We start from the raw sequence: 23,029 nt of genomic DNA, 5'->3' as shown, positions 1-23,029 counted from the left end.
ATGATGTTCACTGGTGTTGCTGCTGTAAACTGTAAACACTGGATTATTTCTGCTTTTGCTTCAGTATCTTGGTATATTTGTACCACTGGTAGAGAAATATTTTCTCTGATCTGTTACATGGCGTTTGTAGCGCCAAATGATGAATCCTCAAATTAAGTCTCAATAAATAATCTGCTTGTTCTCCACCCTGAGATCTGAGGCCATAGATTTATTCATGGATGTGGGAAGCATCGTCTCATGGTAAACACCTCGTTTGTTTGGCATGTAGCAGAAAGGAACGCCAATGAAAGGACTGCAGGTCACCAGTCCTCTGCCTTCATACCCCACGGAGCCTGTGCTGCCACCTCAAGGAAAGAGAGGCACATCAGCTTTATCAGCTCTGCTGGAGATGGAGCAGAACCAGAAGTGAGTTTCCCTCTGGGGCATAAGCATCATCCATCTTTTCTCAGCCGTCTCTGAGTTCTCTGTGCCTTCCATCAGGTCTCTAGAGGAGCAGCAGCAGGTAAAGCCATCTGCAGCTGTGGGCGACCTCTCAAGCGTTGTCACAGCGACCACATATGTAGACAGCCCGCGCAAGGTGAGTGGTTTTTCTGAATGTTGATTGGAGTTTATTGTTTCAGGCTTTTAGCTTGTGCAGACTCATCTGGATTTGTTTTATCAGCATCATATACTTTGAAGTCGCTGTTCTTCCCTGGTGTTCTGATGTTGGGGCTTCAGCTCTTCTCTCTTCCATCAACCTTTTTTCCTCCATGCATCTGTTCTGCTCCTGTTGCTGGGCTTTGGTTGTTTGATCCTGGGTTGTGTTCCTCCTGTATGCTGACAGGATGCTGCCTTTATTTTGGATTTTATACGTAGCCCTCGATCCTCCTACATCTATCACTCTCAGGTCAGTAACAGCATCGCTGAAGCTCTTTCTTTTGGTGTGCATTGTCATGTGCCGTGTCTCCTCCTGCTAACTCTGCATTACTGTATGTGCATGGGCAGCAGAACAAACAACGTCTTCAGGTTCATCTTGTATTCTGAGTTAAAGTGTTTACTGGTAAGTAGAGACACTGGTACCAGGATCACCCCTATCTGGTAGTAATACTCAGAAATCCACAGTAAAAACACAGGTCTCATTCAGTGCAAGCAAGTTTAATTAAGGTAAAGTTTTAGTTACAAAGAACATAATAAGAGACCAAGAGCTTCAAAATTGGGCAATTTTACAGCCAACTACAAGGGAATAAAAATATGAAAGCAATAAAAACAAGCATCCATAAATACAAATAAACAAGAGGAAAACATAAAAATTTAGAAGTGATACTCAATTCAGCTCAACTTTACTAATATGTCACTTTATCAAAAACAGAAGAGCGAAACAGCATTAAACAGTTAAAAAAATAAAGATTTATAGTTAACAATAATAAAAACAAGTTGCAAATTAATCTAAATATCAATAAAATCAAGAATTCAGAATGAAATTAAATAAAGTATTGTATCATCAGAGAGCACAAAGGACAACATATTAACAGAAAGTTAAGTAAATTTGATTTATATAGCACATTTCATACGACAGGCATGAACTCAACAGGCTTTAACAACATAGCACAGCAGTACAAGTAAGATTAAAAACACAAGATAAAAACTACACAAAGCGGCAGTGCTGCAGGTTAAAACAATTAAAAACTGAAAGTTTACAGTTAAAAACAAAAAGCTTGTGAGAATAGAAATGTTTTGAGTCTGCATTTAAAAGAAGATCCTGCTGTAGCGGACCTGAGTTCATGTGGTAGGGAATTCCACAGAGTCGGGCTGTAAGTGAAAGCACCACGAGCTGCTTCTAACTGTGTTTGGGAAGCGTAGGCCTTCACTCAGTCATCTCAGGGATCTGCTTGGTGTGTGTTCAGTCAGCATGTCGGAGATGTAAGGAGGAGCTGTGCCATTCAAAGCTTTAATAGCAAGTACAATTTTAAAATCAATTCTTTGCTAAGAGATGCTAAAATTGAGGTCATGTGTTCACATGGTTCTTGTTCTAGTTAAAACTCTGGCTGCAGCGTCTTGAATAAGTTGGAGTTTATGAAATGCTTGTTTTGTTAACCTTGGGTAAAGTGTGTCACAAAAATCTAACCAACTTTGAATATATTTCTAAGATGGTAGAAAGCAGTGTTGTAGATGTAAGAAATATGTTTCTGAAAGTTGAGATCAGCATCCATAATCACACCTAGGCTTTTTACATGCTCACTGGGTTTATAGAGAAAGACATTCGTAAAGAAAGGAAAGGACCTGGTGCCTCAGTCACTAAAAGAGTTTATCATCATTCAGTGGTAAAAGGCTTTCAGTCATCCAGTGTCGAACATCATTGATACACTGAATGAGATCATTTACGGGACTCAGGTGATCAGTAGAAACAGATAAGTATAACTGTGTGTCGTCAGCAAAGGAATACGAAATGCTTACGGATTATGCAACAAAGTGGGTCTTTTGTTCCAGCTGTTCTAGTCTGATGTAGGGCTGAAGTTTTCTTCTGTTTACTTTTAGCACCTTCTTTTCATAGAAGATGTAGGCCTGTTAAACTTCAGTGTGTTAGCAGAGATTTGCATCAAGCTTTGGTTATTTATGGTGTGAAATCAGAACGGTCTCACCATCAGTGTCACATGGTCACATGACTGCCTCCATCTCCGAGTCAGCTCTGCCGGGGATCAGTCAGATGGCAAACCGCCTTTTGATATTATCCCCAATGACCCTTCTCACCACATGGATGTTCTGTCTCTGGTCAGTGGACCTGGATGGTTTTCCAGCCTCAGGCCCCCACCACCCACCTCTCTGTTCGGCCTTCTTTCCTTCCAAAGTCTGAAGCCTAAACTTCAGAAAGCGTGTCCTTGTGCATGTATTGAGCATTGTGCAGCGGAGCAAAACATTTCCTCAGACGGATCACATTGTTTTACAACTTGTATATTTTCTTATGAAGGATGGGAAACGTAAAAAAACACACCTCTTGTGTAGAGCAGACTTATCTACAACACCATACAATTAATGAAATGACTGAACCCGGATAATTTACTCAAAACAAAACCATCAAACTATCTAGTGGCTCTGGCTGTTTTCTGCAGTCATGTTCTGTCTGCTGCAGACTCAGAGCTTCTCTGTGTCTTTCCAGTCTAGTCCAGTAAGACACGTTTATGGTCTTTTTAGATCTCAGTTCAGCTTCTTTTCTTTTCTTTTCTTTTTTTAATTTTATTTTAATTAAACCGTATTTTAAATATAATATAAATGTAATATAATAAATGTAAATAATGAAAATAATTCTCCCTCAGGAGGGAGTTGATACTTGGAGTCTCTGGTACCCATCTTGCCAATATATAGTCCCTGCTTCTAGACTTTAAACATCTTCACAGAATCCAAATAATAAGTTTATCTGACCCAGAGCCAACCTCTGTACTCTGTAGAGGAATTACCTACCATATCTGACAAACACTCCTCCTCGAGCGGATCAACTCAACAAGCTCTCAACTCTCTCCCTCACAATCTAAAAACAATGACAGTATGGTGACTGGTTATTTCCCTATGTGAGGTCACAAAGGGAAAGATCTCAGACTCACCTGTTAAAGCACACATTCACTAAAAAGTGGAGCAAGCAAGTAAGAGAGATTACATAATTTTCTCATTTTTACAGCCTCAAACACAGGCTAAGAGGACACAAATGACTGTTATAAAACCTTTAGAAAGTGAATTGTCCATCATATGGGCCCTTTAAAAGGAATTTTCATTTGGCTTCTTTAACAACATTTTGCTAGTCAGAAAGACACATGCAGCTTATCTTTCTTCCACCTCCGTTCAGCCTGTCTGCAGCGCCTCTTCAGGGCACATGTGGTGTCATTCAGACAGGGACCTCAGCTTAAAGGGTGCAACGGAGTCCACAATCTCTGAAGGGGTGGAATAAAAAGAGAAGATAAATCCCCTGGGCACAGAAAAGGTGCATGTTCACCCCGAGTATAAAAACCAGTGCTCATGAAGGCAGCAGCAAACTCACCAGTCAAAGATGGTCTGTGACGATGTGTGCTCTCTAGAAAGAGTTTTTCTGCTCTACTGTTGCCTCTGTTCATACAGCACCAATTCACAACAAAAAAACAAGTAAAAATTGACACTTTTACTGACAGTTCAAGATACTGCCGTCCAATTATAGTCCAATGAAAACAGATCCATTATATGATCCATATTAGTCCAATTTATAACTGTGTTTATATAAACCATAAAAATAATGACCAAGCTAAGGTTACTCTAAATTCTCTTTAGTAGTGAGTATAAGTTTTTGTCTCTCTGTGTTGGTCCTGCGATGGACTGGTGACCTGTCCAGGTGCTAATTGCTGGGATAGACTCCAGCGTCCCCAAAACCCTGACTTGGATTAAGTGGTATAGAAAATGAATGACTGCCATTATATGATCCACATTAGTGACAATTCTTCTATGATTTAATCCTCCATCCTGAGCTGCACGAGGGGACAGTGAAGAGGAAAACCTCCATCAGACCCAGAACCTGTAAGGACGGTCATCTTTCTTGACCGGTTGGGGGTGGAGAGGACAGGAAAGAGGGTCAACCAGCAGCAGACCTCTAATCCAGAGATTCCTGCTGAGAAAGAAAAAAAGAAACACAAATCAACGACAACGTCAGATGTTTCTACATGAAGAGTAAAGAGAGTAGAGAGGAGCCCAGTGCATCATGGGACCTCCTCCATCAGAGAGGAGCCCAGTGCATCATGGGACCTCCTCCATCAGAGAGGAGCCCAGTGCATCATGGGACCTCCTCCATCAGAGAGGAGCCCAGTGCATCATGGGACGTCCCCCAGCAGCCTCTGCCTAAAGCAGCAGGACTAAAGGATGGATCAGGGTCACCAAGCCAGACCTGCTATATGATTTATCTGGAAGGAGATTGTAAGGATGGTCTGAAGGTAGAGAGGGGGTCTGATACATGAAGCCAATATGGGAACTGGTTCCACAGAGAGGTCTGATAACTGGAGGTTCTGCTTCCTGGAACCAAAATTCAAGGATACTTTTAAGGATTGAAGTGCATTTAGTGATTTCTGCATTTCAGAAAGGTTTACAATCTAACCACAAAATGTAGTATTTGTTCATTTTACATAATTTTAGCCTCATAATCTGACAAGTAAAAACACAATGTCTGCATGGTGACTGGAAAAAGGGTTCAGCTTCTACATGCAGGTATATATTAAAACCAGGTGGGCAAAAAGTAGCACAAACAGTTTGGAATTTTCAGGGTTAAAACTGTGTGCATGGCTAAATAAAACCAGATGGTAATGAATTTTTTTTTTTCATCCTTTGGAAAAACCTGAAGTGAGTTAACTGAAGTATTTTTTCTGTGTAGCTGCCTGCAGAAAACACAGAGGCTGCAGATAAAGTTCAGCTGGGAGCGCCGTCAGCCGCTCCGCCTGCAGGAGAGGCTGCAGTCAGCAGCACAGACAGCAGGTAACATTTCACCGCTTAAATACGCAGACAGCAAATAAGTAGATTGTCTTTAGGTTATTTTAATTCAGTTTTTTAATACATGCAATGTACAGAGTCTGAGGTCTTGTTGTCAGTGTTTTAGTTGCTTCTCTGTAGATTTCTGTGTTTTTGAGCCTGATGCTTTAGCTCTTACCGGTGATCTATTCGCAGTGGGCAGTCTGCAGCTGCAGCCCTCTCTCTGTCTTCTTCCTCAACGCTCTTGGAGATACTTGAAGCCATCAAACATCCTACGTAAGATTTTTTGGTGTGCATATCATGTTGTGTCAGTTTAAACACAATAATTTTCACTTAAAATAAGGAAAGGAGGACATTCAGTCATATACATGTAAGATGTAGTTTTGGTTTCACTAATGAGGCAAGGACACTTTCTACATCTAAACACAGATATGATCAGGTGTGAAAGATGCCACACCCTCTCCACCCCCTTAATAAAAAAATGAGTAATAATCATAAAAAATGGTCCTTAGCAGATCTTAAAATTAGGTAATGACAACCCAACATCAACATCAAAATGTGACGCATTACAATAAAACAATAAAGCTCCTAGGAATGAGTAAAGTAATCCTAGGAGTAAAGTAATCTCGGGAATGTGTAAAGTAGTGCTTGGAAAAAGTAAAGTAGTCCTGGGAGTGATTAAGTAATCCTGGGAACGAATAAAGTAGTTCTAGGAATGAGGTAATTTTGTATTCAATAATTCTCCTGTAATAAACATCATATACTTTTACTCTTTCCAGACTCTTGGTCATTTTTCTACAACAGGAAGAAATTAAGAAGAAATTAAATAAATCATTTTAAAAGTGTCTGATGTTGTCTTTACATGATTTTAACACCTAATAAGAACCAGATTATTAAAAGAGAACTTTCCTAAAATAATTTAGCTTTAAATTTATTTTTAGCCTTTTATTTTTTGGGTAAAACCACTGAAAACAGGAACGACTGAGAGCTAGTTCGACATGCTAATGGTGCTAACCTGACTAAGTATATCATTTTCCTGCAGGTCAGATGATGACACAAAGAAAACATATATATTACTAATAATATTCTGTTTTATTTCCCCCATGATATTATAGGACAGGTGTACAGCTGCTCCCAGACCAGAAAGGCCTTCCGCTCAACTGCTTCATCAGTGCAGAGGTTGTTCATTGGCTGGTAAACAATGTGGAGGGCGTGGCCACACAGGGGATAGCTGTGGATATCATGCAGGTAATAGTTGTTCTGCACAACTCTATGAGATCCATAACACTAATGTAAGATCCATCAGCTGACATGGCAGTTGCTGGATTCAGCTGTTCCTGTGAGAAAACGATGGTCTGAGCGTGCTCGGTTCAGAGAATCACAGGGAATTCTAACAGCATGCTAAGCTAAGAGCTACATCACACATAGCGTTGGCGCAGTTCAGGCAAACAGTATAATGAATTTATTTTATTCCAAATAACTTTGGCATCGGTTGTTTACGTTGTCACAGTTTTCTAAACAAAGAGCAGCCATGTTGTTATGTGTCATTTCAAGCTGCTGAATTTACTATATATATATATGTATATGTGTGTGTGTGAGTGTATATATATATTTATGTGTATTTATACATGTACAGTATATATATATATATGAGTCCCCACACAGCCTCCAGCAGTGCCCATTGTCAGACTTTTTAGGTTGTAGTTGTTTTATTTAGGGTTTTATGAAGTATCATAGAATGTTTTTCCAAATAAATTCTGTCCACTGACCTGAGCTGGAGGTGGTGTGACAACATGTCCTACTTATATTTAACCAGTCATGCTCTGTAAGTGTTCTATTGGCTTCCTTTTTAATGTATAATGTTGAAAGTCCCTTTTCTAACTGTAAGAATGAGTAGATCTTAGAGGTCAGTCATCTGGTACTTGGTATGCTTCACTGAATAGTTGAAGTGGTGTCTCATTTAGAGGTATCTAAAAAAGTCTGGTTTCTCCAAGTTGAATCAAATCAAATCAAACTTTATTTATATAGCACCTTTCATACATAAAATAGCAACTCAAGGTGCTTTACAGAGAGTAAAATCCCCCAGAATCCCAACCCAAGAGCAGCAGCCCACCCCCCACCCCTTCCCATTAAACACACACAACACAGAGGGTAAAAGCAAGTTAAAAGGACCAAGGAAATGCTGGCATAAATTCTGGGGTCTAGTGGTTTGGGGAAACACTGAGATAAAACACTGTAAAACCAAATCTAAAACAATCTAAAAACCAACCCTGGGTATAAAAGTAATATTGCTAAGACCCATAAAATAAGAGAACCCGTGAAATAAGAGAATACAAAATGATAAAACAAATACATAAATGATAAATAAATAGAAGCTGAATACAGCCTGTGTGTTAAGAATAAAGAAATGAATAAATACAATAGTAATAATAAAAGAAATGATTAAAATGCTAAACTAAAAAGGTGGGTCTTAAGTCTGTTTTTAAAGATATCCACACTAGGTGCTCCCCTCACGTCCTCAGGAAGGCTGTTCCACATACGAGGGCCGTAGAAATAAAAGGAGGACTCGCCGTGGGTTTTTGTTTTTACTCTGGGAACAGTTAAAAGGCCAGTACCAGAGGACCTGAGGGGTCTTGTGGGCTCATAAGATAAAAGCAAATCAGATAAATAAGGTGGGCTAAGACCATTAAGAGACTTAAAAACCAATAAAAGAATCTTAAAATCAGTTCTGAAGCTGACGGGGAGCCAGTGCAGAGACTTTAAAATTGGTGTAATGTGGGCCGTCTTTCTGGTCTTTGTCAACAGACTTGCAGCTGCGTTCTGTACAAGCTGCAGCTGGTTCAGGTACTTCTTTGGAAGACCAGAAAGAAGAGCATTGCAGTAATCTAATCTTGATGTGATAAAAGCATGAATCAGTGTCTCTGCACTGGCTCGAGAGAGAAACGGCCTGATGCGGGAGATGTTCTTTAGATGATAAAAAGCAGTCTTAGTTATGTTTTTAATATGCGGCTCAAAACTGAGATCTGCCTCTAAAATCACTCCCAGGTTTTTTACTTGATTAAAATGGTGCTACTGTTTTCAGTTTGGCCTCCAGTTTCTCTCTCTCAGCTTCAGGTCCAATCATTAAAACTTCTGTTTTGTCCTGGTTGAGCTGCAAGACGTTTTCTGCCATCCACCCTCTGATATCTAAAATGCAATCTAACAAGGCATCAATGGGCCTGTGCTCATCAGGAGTCACGGCAACATATAACTGTGTGTCATCAGCATAGCTATGGAAATTTATGCAGTGTCTCCTGATGACATCACCAAGAGGAAGCATGTAAAGATTAAAAAGGGTGGGGCCTAAAACTGAGCCTTGGGGTACACCACAGGTCAGTCTATAGCTCTTGGACGAGGATTCCTTCATGCTAACAAAGAACTCTCTAGCTGTTAGATAGGATTTAAACCAGTTAAAAACAGTACAAGTGAGGCCAACCATGTTGTAGAGTCTGTTTAAAAGAATAGTGTGGTCAACTGTGTCAAAGGCTGCGCTGAGGTCAAGCAACACTAAGACAGAGTTTTTTCATGTCAGTATTGAGCCTAAGGTCACTCACAACCTTTACCAGTGCCGTCTCAGTGCTGTGATTGGTCCTAAAACCTGACTGAAACTTCTCAAATTTATTGTGTGAGATTAAAAAATAATTTAACTGATAAAAAACAGATTTCTCTAAAATTTTGCTTAAAAACGACAGGTTGGATACTGGTCTGTAGTTGTTTAGGACTGAGGCATCTAAATTGCTCTTCTTCAGAACAGGGGTCACCACGGCTGTCTAGCCTGAAATTTGCTGGAATGTCTCTAACCCATCATCTGAAGACACCACACATGCTGTCTGAATCAGCTGGTGTGAACGCTGAGTCAGACACCACCCAACGTAGTATTCATACATTGCTTTCTAATTCAGAGTCCTTTAGTTTGTTACACCAGACCATCAAGGGAGCTGCAGTCCAAGGGGATGCTTTGAATATTTTTAAGGAGCGATTTTTCACTCATTATAGATGGAAGTGGTGGTTTATTTGGTTTTGTTCTAGTTCCTTCCATTTTGCATGGTAACCGGGGTCAGAGACAGATCAGGGAGTGCATCTGGGCTGCCCTGCAGTAACCCTCCACACAGGGCAAAGACACCCCACCCTTATCTCTAGAAAGCTGCAATGTCTGAAGCCTGACCCTGGGCCTTTTTTTTAACCAGATAAAGGAGGTGATCATTCTGTTCCATACACTGAATTGTTTAGAGAGTATTACAACAGGCAGCGATTGAAACAAGAAGAGCAGCATCATCTTAATAATTCCAGTTCGGTCACACACACATAGGCAGGAAAGACCAACGATCCAGGTCAGTTCTGATATCATCTGTTATGGGAATGTAATTGTAACTGTAAATCTTTGGGTATTTGTACCTCTAAATACATAATACTGTTTGCCTTCCACTAAAACTTACTACTTCTACTACTACTACTTCTGGAAATGTCTTCATCTGGTTTATAATTAAAGGTAAGAGTTTGAGTTCTCTATAAATTTAATTTGTAGCTGGAGTAAAACCCAAATTTTCTAAGCAAAGAAACTTCGAGAGGCTTTATTTTGGCTTGGTAAGAGTCACAAGGACATTGTCCACATACAGGCAAATCTTATATTCTGTATTATTAATCCAAGCTTCGGTGATATCTTTGTCTGGTTGCCTGAGCCATTGGTTCTACAAAGAGGACAGAGTGGGAGAGAGCAGCTTTTTGTTCATGTGAGAAATCTTTTGTCTCTAATCTGCAGCAGATGTTGTTCAGCTCATTTGCCTTCACTTCCTCATTAGTTACATGAATACAGGGAGGGAGGAGCAGACGCTCCTCACCAGCCTCCCTCTGAGGTGTGAGGCCTCACCTGATCTTCAGGCTGAGCCCGGCCACCTTCTGAAGGAAGCTCATTTCAACCGCTTGTCTCCACCATCTCATTCTTTCGGTCTCTTCCCCAAATTCAGAGGTGAGGGTTGGGACGAAGATAGACCAGCGAAAGGTTGATGAAGCCCCCATCGTTCATCCATCCTACCGTCAGCACAACCAAATTCCTGATACTTAAACTCCTCTGTCTGAGACCGGGACTCGTTCCAACCTGGAGAAACACATACTGAGGAAATGTGAGGTGATGTTAACCTGGACTTAGGAAGAACCCTGTTAAATGCATTTCATGTGTTTTTTTTCATAGAAAATGCTTGATGAAGGTTTGGTGGCTCATGCTTCAGGAGACGCTATGCGTACTTTTGTCTATGGCTTCTACTTCTATGGGATCGTAGGAGAAAAGGATGGTAAGTTTGCTTTTTGTAGTTTATCTGTACAGTGACTTATCTGTACAGAAACCAAACCTTTGTTGTCCCGTCTGGTCTTTCTGCTGCAGGTCTGACCTCCCAGCTTACGACCACGGCGGCTGGAGGCTGGTCAGCTGCAGCTCTTGAAGACTTTGCCCTTTTCCAGAGGAAATGGTTTGAGGTGGCCTTTGTGTTGGAGGAGCGGCGCCCCTGCGACCTTCCAGCCTTTCTCCTACCCTGGCTACCCAGCCGGCCAGCCTCCTACGCAAGTAGGCACAGCTCCTTCAGCCGCAGCTTTGGAGGACGCAGCCAGGCCGCCGCACTGCTAGGTATACCCAGCCCGATGCTCCCAGCCCACACTGCAGAGGAGCCCCTCATCCAGTCTGATGCAAATCCCATCTGGGTCTACTTTAAGGGATGGTCTGGGCCTGGTTTTTAAGTGTCACACAGGGCAGAGAGGGTGTGTCTTGTCAGGTCCTTCAAGCTTCCATAAAAGTACAGCTGGCTCATTGTTTTTAGTTTAGACTCATCTTCACCTACAGCTACCAGGACAACAGTGAGTCCTGTAAGAGGACTTTCATGTAAACCCATGTATGTCATCAGGGACGTTTTCCTCGTTTCTGGCCTCTAGCCTGGTTGTGTTTCCTCATATGGGATGAGTTTTGTTAGAAAAACTTTAAAATTACAAGTTAGTTGTTTTTTTAGTTATTAGACATTCTGTAATTGGTTATTAGAGCACTAAAACGTCTTCTCCCAAAAGATGCTATAAAAATATTACAGATTAATATTCTTTACCACTTTTGTGCTCAAATCACTAAATTTATTTCACTCCTAAACAAAACTACCAAATGTGTAATTATTTAGATTATTTTAACCTTTAAAGCACAAGATTACATGATGTCACTGGTTTTATGTAAAAAATACACATAAAAAGTTATTTTCCATGCAAGACATGTAACGGATGTTTACACACACACACACACACCGAAGATTCACCGAACCAGAGGCAGAAGAAGACCCGATTTATGCTGCACATTTGTAAAAGTCAGAAAACATGTCTTACCTTTGCTGTCTGGCATAAATTAAAACTGCATTTATTAAAAAATAATAATACATAAATAAAAAGTTTCTCATGGTCTTTTGGGAGCAGTTTCCCGTCCAAAAATCAGGATGTTCTGTCATCTGGATCATGGATTTAGACAAAGAGAAACGTCGGTTCTTCTTCTGTCTTAAGTTCCAGACAGAAAACGTCTCTTCACTTTAATAAACCTGCTCTCTCCTGATTACCTGATTACAGCAGGGAAGGGAGACATGGACGCCATGTTTCTGTGGTCAAAATCAGTGAGCAAAAAAAAAAAAAAAATAGCATGCGATTAAAAAAATGAATGGCGTAAATTAATCGTTGCGTTAATGCGTGATTAACGTGTTTACGTGCCCAGCACTAATATATATTAGTCTATCTTACATATATGTGTGTGTGTGTGTGTGTCCATATTTGTTTCTATGTCTTTATACATAAATATGTGAAAAATAGCTTATTTTGTGTTGTTTCAGAAAACGGTGACACTACATGACCAGACTGGCGTGTAAATGGTGAAGTTAATTTAAATAATAACAATTTTATTTTTTTTTGCAAGGATATTTTTTAAAGTTTTGTCCCAAATAAATGTGAGTTATACAACGCTGACACGAGGTTTGTAAATATACAGTCAACTCAAGTCGAGAACAATAAACCTGTCTGTGTACAGTAGAAGGACAAAAAGAAAGAAGACAAAAAAAAGAACCTATCCCACTCACCCACTCGCCTATCGAGCCAGACATGTACATGAAAGGATCAACAGAACAAATAGTCAAATGTACTTCATTCCTGGAGCAAAATAAGCAACAGCTGGAAGTCCGGTTTGAATCTGGGAAGGTAGAAACGAAAGACGAAACAATACGCACACATATAAATTAGCTTGTCAAATAAATTATGAACCCACACACCGGCCAAAAGGCACCAGAGAAAGGGCCAATTTATACTCTTGGTATTGCTGATATAAAGACAGTAAAATGTGGATAAGGGATCCAGTCCCTAGCTAGTTCGAAGGTTATGGAAGTATTTCAGAAATGGTCCCCATACTTTTTTAAACTTTTCTTTGGAATTGCACATTGAGTAATGTATTTTTTCTAGGTCTTAAACAAGACGTAACATCTGTCAGCCACTGAGTGAGGGTGGGCGGAGCAGGGCCCCCCCCACCTCATCAATACTGCAGGTCTGGCCAAGAGAAAAGCAAAAGACATAGTTGGGGGTTTAGCTGAGGTCAGGCGCATATCAAGATCACCTGTGGTGCAGAAAAGAGCAATCAGAGAAGCTAGGACATGTCCAGAACATGTCAATAAGTGTAGCCGCCTCTCTCTTACATTTGTCACAAAGGGGATCAACGTCTAGGTGACTATAAGTCAATTTTGATTTGGATATGTGGGCCGAAATGGCACAAAGAGAAGTTGAGTTGACCAACTTAAAAATTGTGTTCCGTATGTCCTCAGACAGTGTGAGATTCAGATCCTGCTCCCATGCACTTTGAATGTTAAGTGGGGCCTGTCTTATACCTAGCAGTTTATTGTAGACAATGGAGATTAGACCCTTGCATGGTGGTTGTAGATTGAGAAGTGCATCAGCAAAGCTCTTATCAGGCCTCTGAGGGAAGTTTGGTATCTGACAGCAGAGGAAATGCCTTACCAGTAGATACCTGAAAAAGTGAGACTTTGGGAGACTAAACTTTTCAGACAGCTGTTCAAATGATGCAAGACTAGTATCAGTAAAAAGATCACCGAAACGCTCAATACCCCGTCTCTCCATTCCTGAAATGTTGAGCCCAGTAAGGAGGGTTCAAAGAGATGGTTGACAGAAATGGGGCTCGAGTGTCTCCTGAACTGAACCCACTCTCAACATGTACCAGACAACTGGATTGTCTTTGAATTTATTTGGTGGGAGAGGGAGTGGAGATCCAAGAAGTGCTGGAATGGAAAATTTTTTTGCAGAAAGGGTTCCCCGGTGGAGGTTAAAAGGTCGTGACAGCTGAGAGTTGGTGAGGACTGAAGCAGTGGGGCTAGAATTTCATCCAGGTGCTAAAATTCGGACCAAAACCAAATTTTTTTAGGGTCACAAATAAATATGTCCACTCTATCCGATCAAACCCGTTCTCCACGTCTAGAAAAAGGACACACTCAGGAGTCGCAGAGGGGAGATATAAAATATCAAATAGTCAACATATATTGAAATAATGTCAATTTTTGACAAAACCCATTTGGTCTTCAGATATAACGGATGGTAAAACCTTTTCCAATCTTCGGGCCAAAACTTTGGCCAAAATTTTAGCATCAACATTTAATGAAGAGATCGGCCTGTATGAAGAACACTCCAACGTATCCTTATCTTTTTTGCAATGAGAGTGATACATGCTTGATAAAATGATGTTGGGCGCTTGCGCTGCTCGAATGAGTCAGATAGCACTGTGCTTAGCTGAGGCGACAGTAGTGAGGAAAATGCCTTAAAGAATTCCATGGGGAACCCGTCGGGTCTCGGTGACTTCCAGACTGAGGTTATGTTACTTTCGTTATGGCTTCGTCTAATCTCATTTTACTGTCGGGGGAGAGAGTGGAAATCTGTAGCTGGTTAAAAAAATGATCGATTAGTATAGTGTTATTCGGGGATTCAGAGGTGTGAAGTTGAGAGTAGTAATCCCTGAATGTGTCATTAATCTTTGTGCTATCTGAAGTAATCCTCCATTTTTATATTGGCAATATGCCCGTTTGCTCTAAGTCAGGGCTACTCAATTTGGTCCTACAAGGGCCGCAATCCAGCAGGTTTTCATGTATCCCAGCACCAACACACCTGAGTCAAATTAATGAGTCATTGTGTTGAACCTGATTGGCTGTTAGAGCCACCTAATTTGACTCAGGTGTGTTGGTGCAGGGATACATGGAAAACCTGTTGGATTGCGGCCCTCGTAGGACTGAATTGAGTAGCCCTGCTCTAAGTCCTCTTGGCTGGTTAGCTAATAAAAAATAAACTGAGAGGACCAGGGAAGTCCCTGGTTTTTCACCATGGACATAGAACAAACTCTTGTTTCTCAAGAGCTGGTGCTTGATAGGATGAGTTGAGGCCAAATCAAATTTGGTTTGAAGCTGCACTCGAGTTTTGTACAAGTCAGGGTTTTTAACTTCAGCATATTGTTTATCTAGTTCCTTAATTTGGTTGGCCAATTCTAATCGTTCTCTGTGGGCCTTTTTTTCATATTTACAGTGTAGGGAATTGTTTGCCCTCTAAGGCACGCCTTAAGGGTATCCCAGCCTAATAGACTGGTTGTATTCGGAGACATGTTAATCTGAAAGAAAAAGGATGTGTTCTTTCATAAATGTCACAAAATCACCATCTGACAGGAGAGTTGGATTAAAGCACCAGTGTTTTTTAATTTGAGGAAGGTCAGGTAGCGTCAGAGATAATACAACAGGGACATGGCCTGATATTACTATGCCCTGATAAACACAGAATCGCCCCAGTGCTAACAATTCATTAGCAATGAGAATGTAATCAATCCTAGTGAAGGTACAGAGGTTCCCCTCATTTTTCCAGGCAAATTATTTAAAAGAAGCACTGATTTACCCCTAATTAAAGACACATCATGAAGAGCCCAACACATCAATTTACCTTTTTCCATCCCAACCTTAGTTTTAATAAATTCATCATTTCTCACATGTCCCCAACAACATCATCATCATCATCATCATCATCTCTGCAGGTGATCTGGAACTCTGGTCCCTGAGGGTCTCTACCTGCAGGTTTTTTTAATGCTTCCCTATTCTGACACACCTGATTCAGTGAAATGGATCCATCAGCTTGTCAGGTCCTACACAGGAACCTGAGCCAGGTGTGTTGAAGTAGGGAAACACTAAAACCTTCAGGACAGAGGCCTTCAGGACCAGAGTTTGAGATCCCTGGTGAAGTGTGACACAGATACAGGACTCAGCCCTCCTCTCAGTAGCCTGTAGATCTGCATCGATGGTGGTGTGTCGTGTTCTGCATGCAGCGTCCGTAGATGGAGATGAATTCTGCCACATCGCTGATTGATGTGATCAAAATTCTCCACGACCCGATCCATGCATGTGATCTGGTGAGCGAGTGGCTGATCCAGTGATGGTAAAGTGGTGTTTCGGTGCATGCTGTGGTGTTAGCGGCTGTGGTGTGCATCGTCCTCCCCTGTTGCTCTGCTTACGTTTTCAGCTGAAAGTACTCTCCCAGCTCTGCAGGCTGCACCGGGGCCTGTTTCCTGTTTCCGCTTTCAAGCTTTAAATGTCTGGAAGTGCTTCCATTCTTAAAACGTCGGCTTTGCAATGTTCATCTTAACCAGTTTTAGTTATTCTGTCTCTACCTTGTTTTTATTTGTGTTACTTATACCAGGACAGCTTTTACCTCAAACAACTAACACTGACTGCAGCCAGAAATGCTTCTTTAGCTCTTCTTTGCAAGTTAGTAATGAATTAAATGAGAAACTTTCATTTCTGTTTGTCAGCTTTGTTTATCCATCACTGATTCACAAGTAAGTCATCTCAAGGCACCTTTACAGACACAGTCCAGTTAAATCCAGCTCATTGTAGTCCAGTTAAATCCAGCTCATTGTAGTCCAGTTAAATCCAGCTCATTGTAGTCCAGTTAAATCCAGCTCATTGTAGTCCAGTTAAAACAAATATATGATCCACTATAGTCCAGTTTATAATAACTGTGTTAAACTAGTTCATAAAAATGACAGAGCTAAGAAAACCACAATCAGAACCAGGTCCTGGAAGGAAAACCTCCATCAGAACCAGGTCCAGGAAGGAAAACCTCCATCAGAGCCAGAACCAGGAACGACAACCATCTTTTTTGGACCGGTTGGGGGTGGAGAGGACAGGAAAGAGGGTCAACCAGCAGCAGACCTCTAATCCAGGGTTTCCTGCTGAGAAAGAAGAAGAGAAACACGAATGAACAACAACAACGTCAGATATTTCTACATGAAGAATAAAGAAAACAGAGAGGAGCCCAGTGCATCATGGGACGTCCCCCAGCAGCCTCGGTCTCTAGCAGCAGGACTAAAGGATGGATCGGGGTCACAAAGCCAGACCTGCTATATGATTTATCTGGAAGGAAAGTTAGAAGGTGGTCTGGAGGTAGAGAGGGGGTCTGATACCTGAAACCAGACTGGGAGCCGGTTCCACAGAGAGGTCTGATAACTGGAGGTTCTGCTTCCTGGAACCAAAATCTGATAATTTAAGAATTTAAAATTCTGTCCTGGATTTAGCAGCAATCTGATGAAGAGGAGATAAAACTGTTATTGGATTCAATTTTATAACACATCAATTAAATTTATCAGCTATTCTCATATCATGCAGGCTTCTGATGGTAGACTGGACTAGATTAGACTAGACTAGGTTAGACTAGACTAGATTAGACTAGGTTAGATTATTCATCCCTCTTGGGGAATTGTGGTGTAGCAGACAGCTGTATGTTTTATACACAGAACCAAAATAGAAAAACACACTCTTTTATATCAACACACATACAAACCAAAGATAATAGAGCCAGGGAGAAAACCAGACATTACAAATACTGTAGAAAAGTGTGAAGGTAAGATCCACCAGGCCCCATCACGCCTCTTCTTCTGTCTCCCCCGTCTGTCTGTCCTCCAGCTGCTACAGTCCCGGAGCAGAAGACGGTCACCCTGGACGTCAACAACCGCAGTGACCGCACCGAATGGTGCAGCTGTTATTACCATGGCAACTTCTCTCTGAACGCTGCCTTCGAGATCAAGCTGCACTGGATGGCCGTGACTGCTGCAGTGCTCTTTGAGATGGTTTGTTAAAAAACAAACAAGGTTTGCTAGTTTTACATGTCTAAAGCCTTTCATCAGCCTCTACATGCCCGTCTTGATATTTTTTTTATTTATTTATTTTTTTATTTAAGGCTCCATCACAAGTCTTCAGTTGCTGCTTTGTTCCTCTGACGTGGCTGTAAATATTTCTAACCCGCTGTATGGAAAGTCCCATATTGTCCATTTGAACTTAGTCAAACAGATATTTGGACATTATTTCTGTTCATCTGCTGGTTGAGTGGGAATGAAAACAGCTTTTAGTTAATAATAATTGTTGCTCAGACGTGGCAGCAGTGGAAGTCCAGGGTGGAATATTCGGTTCAAGCTGTATTAACTAATTACACATTATAATCATGTTTTTCTCACATGCTGTTTTTATTTGTCATTGTTTATTAATTTATCTGTTTATTTATTTAGGACCAATTATTTCTTATTAAAAGCCTACTGCAATGTTAGTGTAGCTCAGGATAGAAATAGTGTTTTATTTGGTTTTAATGCTATTTCATTATATAGTTTTATTGTTTTTTTTTCTTTTGTTAATTCAGTTTGATCCTTTATTATTCTTTTTATTTAGTTTCTAATTTATTTTATTTCTATTTTAATTAAATTTAGTCTGTTTTATTGATTTATTTAATTCTGTTTTATGAAAAAATTATTTTCATTTTATTTTTTTATTTTAATCAATTTTATTTATTATTAATTTAATTTAATTCAATTACTCTTATTTCATTTTGTTGTGTTTTACATATTTGTATTGGTTTAATATTTTTTATTCTTTTGTTATATTTTTGTGTTTTTTATTTAATTTGGTTTAAATATTGTTTTATTTCTTTGTTTATTGATGTTATTTTTATTGTTTTTGGCTGTGTTAATTAATGATTATTAAGAGAGAAATTTACAGTAGTGTTTTTGAGACAAATATTTCCACAGCTCTTGGATCGGCTGCTGTAAACGACGACGTGATTTTAAGTCTCAGCTTCATAGAAAACAACCATGTAGCAGCTGATGTGGACGTTGATCCGATGTTTAGTTTGTGTTACATTCGACCAGCTTCACAAACTGAGACCAACAACAGATTCCCACACTGATGGTGATGTGTCTCAGGTCCAAGGATGGCACCGGAAAGCGGCGTCCTGCGGCTTCCTGCTGGTTCCGGTGCTGGAGGTTCCCTTCGCGTTGACGTCCTATCTGTACGGAGACCCGCTCAGAGCTCAGCTCTTCATCCCTCTCAACATCCAGTGTTTGCTGAAGAACAGCAACGACAACCTGTTTGAAGGTTGAGTCTTTCTCTACAGCGGATGCTGTCTGTGTGTGTCGGACTCTGTCCTGACTTCTGTTTCCATGTCGTCCAGCAGGATTTGAACCAGAAACCTACTGGGACAGGATGCAGCTTTTCCAGGAGGCCATACTTTACAGGTTCTTGCTGTTTGATTTTCTGAATGCATCCTCAGTTTACTGCTAAACTAACTGCTTTAGAAGCTTTAGACAACTTTTCAAAGCTTTTTTTATTGTAACAAAAGACTAGAAAATCTGCAGTTTTACAGTTTAATGTAAAATTATATTAAAGATTGTAGGCTTATCAGGGCCTTAAATTTATTACCACTCCCTTCTCCAACATTTCTCCATCTCCCACAGGATGTATTAAAATACTAAAGAACTTCTTTATACATTGACTTCATCACAAAATCCTCATTTTTATCCAACTTCAGTCTAAAAGGTCCCATATTATCCATTTATTCAACAATTTCATATGGGTGTCAGACGTCCACCAACATTATTTTAAAGTGTATGACCCCGAATTCAGCCTTGGTCCTTCATGTCAACCATTTCCAAAGTGGCTCTAGTGAGCTCTGCTGAGGACGGGCTGTTTCTGTGTCTTAACCTTTAAATGTTTGTGAGTGGTGTCTGGCCAGAGGATCTGGCTTACGCTGGTGCCGGGGGGACCTCACCCGTTTAAGCACACATTCACTAAAAAGTGGAGCAAGCAAGTGAGAGAGATTACATAATTGTCTCCTTTTTGGTCTCATACACAGGCTATAAGGACTTTAAGAAAACCTTTAGAAAGTGACTTTTGCGTAATATGGGACCTTTAAAAGTATCAGCCAGCATCATTTTGGTATCATTTCATTTGTAAAGGAAAATGTGATTGAATACCAGCCAGCTGAAGTCACATGACCACTTTCAGGGATATTTAGTGTGGAAATAACGTTCTGAATCTGTCAGCAGAGGTTGCTTCTAGAGAAAGTCCTGCTTCATATAAAAAGGACCCGACGTGCAGCAAACTGCACCAGACAGGAGTGTCTACCAGAACTTTCAGGTTCAGCTGTGATGAAGAGGTTCAGGACGTCCAGGATGGCGTCCTCCTGACGAGGCTGCTGTGGAATGAGCAGAGCTGCAGGAGTGGCAGCAGGAAGGAGGTTTTCTGCAGTTAGACCAAGACTTGTGGACAAAGCTCTGGTGTCCAGAAAGGCAACAAAGACACACCTCTCCAAGAAGAAGATGAGAACAGACTGGACTTTCTTCTTCTCTGGACGTAGAAGAAGTGGACAGCAGAAGACTGACGGAACGTTGGGACATCTGGGAAATGGATTGCATCTGGAGACTGTACGTGTGTGGGGCTGATTCTCATCAGTTCTGACCTTAAACACTCCCAGGAACCTGGCTCCTGGAAGTGTTTAGTGTCCAGTTAAATCCAGAACCTCCTCCAGAGATCCAGGAGAAATCCAGAGACAGTCTGTGTGTCTCCACCATGATGCTGCACCATGTCGAGGTGGATTAAAGATCATCACAGCGACACTTTAGATCTGCAGCCTGGAAACTCCACAGATCTAAATCCAGTAAGCACAATTCCCAGAAGACCCACAGAAACACACAAACTGGGACCAACTGGAGGCAGAACGGACCTCCATCAGTCAGGACCTCAGTTACAAGTTGATATGTAGTTTACAGATTACAGAAAGTCTGAAAAAGAGTCAACGCTGGAAGAAGAAAAAGGACTTTTTAGACAAATTATTATTTATTTATTTGATCTTTGAAAAAGATAATTACATAGATAAATAATTAAATAGATAATCACCCACCGTCCACTTTATCAGCTCCACCTGTTCAATATCCAACCAGCCAATCACACGGCAGCATGTAGTCATGTAGACGTGGTGAAGACGACCTGCTGAAGTTCATCCTGAGCAGCAGGGTGGAGAACAAGCAGATTATTTTTTGAGACTTAATTTGAGGATTCATCATTTGACGCTACAAACGCCATGTAACAGATCAGAGAAAATATTTCTCTACCAGTGGTACAAATATACCAAGATACTGAAGCAAAAGCAGAAATAATCCAGTGTTTACAGTTTACAGCAGCAACACCAGTGAACATCATCACAGAAACACATCGTCCACTTCATCAGCTCCACCTGTTCTACTTCCTGTTTACACTAATATCCAACCAGCCAATCACACGGCAGCATGTAGTCATGTAGACGTGGTGAAGACGACCTGCTGAAGTTCAACCTGAGCAGCAGAATGAGGAAGAAAGAGGATTTAAGAGACTTTGAATGTGGCATGGTTGTTAGTCTGAGTATTTACTGGGGTTTCCACCCACAACCAATCTCCAGGGTTTCCAGAGATGGTCTGAAGAAGAGAAAATATCCAGAGCAGCAGTTGTCTGGACCAGGATGCAGCAGAAGACACACCGGGTGCCTCCTTCCAGCTAAGAACAGGAAACTGAGGCTACAATTCACACACACTCACCAACACTGGACAATAGAAGATGGAGAAACGTTGCTGGTCTGATGAGTCTCCATTTCAGCTCCACATTCAGATGCTGGGATCAGAATCTGCTGGAAACATCATGAAAACATGGATCCATCCTGCCTTGGATCAACACTTCAGGCTGCTGCTGGTGTAATGGTGGGGGGAGATTTTCTTGGCCCACTTTGGGCCCCTTAGTACCAACGTGTCCTGGTTTAACCAGCACAGCCTACCTGAGTATTGTTGCTGACCATGTCCATCCCTTTATGACCACAGTGGAGCATCTTCTGATGCTACTTCCAGCAGGATAATGCACCATGTCACAAAGCTCAGATCATCTCCACCTGCTTTCTAGAACATGATGATGAGTTCACTGGACTCCAACGTCCTCCACAGCCACCAGATCTCAGTCCAGTAGAGCAGCTTTGGGATGTGGTGGGTGAAGGTGGTCCTGATGAAGATTTTAAATTCTGTTTTCAGTCCAGTTCTTTGGTTTCTTTCTTGTTTCTCCAGGTTTGGTTTCATCCACGATAAGTTTTCTGCGTCCACCTTTAATTTCCCCACAGAGAGCAAACCTCAGTACATCCATGTTACAGGTTCGTCTCACCAGTGTGTTTAAAGTAAACCTCCAGTAGTTTACTGGGAACTGACCAGTTTCCCTGCCTCTCCTGCCTGCCAGGCACCGTGTTCCTGCAGCTGCCGTACTCCAAGAGGAAGTATTCCAGCGGGCAGCAGCGCCGCCGCAGAAACTCCACCACCTCCAACAGCCAGGGCCCCTTCGGTGGCGAGGAGAGGGTGGGCTACTACTGGGCCTACAACACCATGCTGACCAAAGCCTGGAGGACGGGCGTGCTGGGGGACGAGAGGGTGGCCGACCGTCTGCTCAGAGACTTCACCGACTTCTGCTCCAACAAGGACAACAGACTGCTGAACTTCTGGGACGGCTGCCATGACAAAATGAACGCCAGCGCGCCCTGAAAACGACTTCCTGTTTTTATTTATCCTGTTGTTTTCCCCTGCAGACTGAACTTAGACTGAGACCACAGGAAATCAAATAAACCCCATACTTCAGCATTTTGTTTGTTTTTTCAAAACAAAACATTCAACAATATTTAGTCATATTTTCCAAAAAAATGAGGAAAAAATTCTCTTTATTTTTATTTAACTTCTATTTAACCAGTAAATAAAACAGCACTTGAGATCTGAGTGTCCTGGAGCAGACGGGAAGCTCAGAAGCAGCAACATAAACACAGGGACAATAAAAACACGCAATATCCCAAAAACAGCGCTTTTTTCTAAATATATATATATATATATATATATATATATATATATATATATATATATATATATATATATATATACATAATCATGGCGGCTGTCGGTGAGCAGCTGATCGGCTTTTCTCTCGTTACATGTGTTAATGTTTCAGCTGACAAGGAGGAAACTAGTGGTTCATGGTTCACGGACAGAAATTATCACCATGGAGACGGTCGGTGAGATGATGTATATGAATTCTGAATTATGATCTTGAACATGGTAGAGATGATTTGGAGCAACATTACTGACCCTTGGACATCTGACGTTTACCCAAGGCAGGTCAGTTTACAG

General features: G+C 41.1%; 1 protein-coding gene across 7 annotated transcripts in view; it reads left to right on the top strand.

The window, feature by feature from the left end:
* depdc5 (DEP domain containing 5, GATOR1 subcomplex subunit) overlaps positions 1 to 22,489 on the top strand; it is a 57,178-nt gene extending 34,689 nt beyond the window's left edge. For 2 of the 7 annotated variants that reach the window (XM_041991319.1, XM_041991317.1), the window contains exons 31-43: positions 269 to 405; positions 481 to 577; positions 824 to 886; positions 5,357 to 5,457; positions 5,647 to 5,727; positions 6,567 to 6,699; positions 10,679 to 10,778; positions 10,868 to 11,107; positions 17,487 to 17,650; positions 18,773 to 18,944; positions 19,024 to 19,084; positions 21,932 to 22,014; positions 22,098 to 22,489. In XM_041991319.1, coding sequence (XP_041847253.1) covers positions 269 to 405; positions 481 to 577; positions 824 to 886; positions 5,357 to 5,457; positions 5,647 to 5,727; positions 6,567 to 6,699; positions 10,679 to 10,778; positions 10,868 to 11,107; positions 17,487 to 17,650; positions 18,773 to 18,944; positions 19,024 to 19,084; positions 21,932 to 22,014; positions 22,098 to 22,396 — 1,731 coding nt within the window. In that variant the 3' untranslated portion in view covers positions 22,397 to 22,489. Of the gene's footprint in view, positions 1 to 268; positions 406 to 480; positions 578 to 823; positions 887 to 5,356; positions 5,458 to 5,646; positions 5,728 to 6,566; positions 6,700 to 10,678; positions 10,779 to 10,867; positions 11,108 to 15,850; positions 16,746 to 17,486; positions 17,651 to 18,772; positions 18,945 to 19,023; positions 19,085 to 21,931; positions 22,015 to 22,097 lie in introns of those variants that run through there. The other 5 variants (XM_041991318.1, XM_041991320.1, XM_041991321.1 and 2 more) reach the window with 5 other exon arrangements.
* Positions 22,490 to 23,029: the final 540 nt, after the last annotated feature.

This window comes from Melanotaenia boesemani, chromosome 8, assembly GCF_017639745.1.
Source record: "Melanotaenia boesemani isolate fMelBoe1 chromosome 8, fMelBoe1.pri, whole genome shotgun sequence".
Taxonomy (NCBI): Eukaryota; Metazoa; Chordata; class Actinopteri; order Atheriniformes; family Melanotaeniidae; genus Melanotaenia; species Melanotaenia boesemani.
The sequence above is the reverse complement of the archived record's forward strand: the minus strand, read 5'-3'. Positions and strand labels throughout refer to the sequence as shown.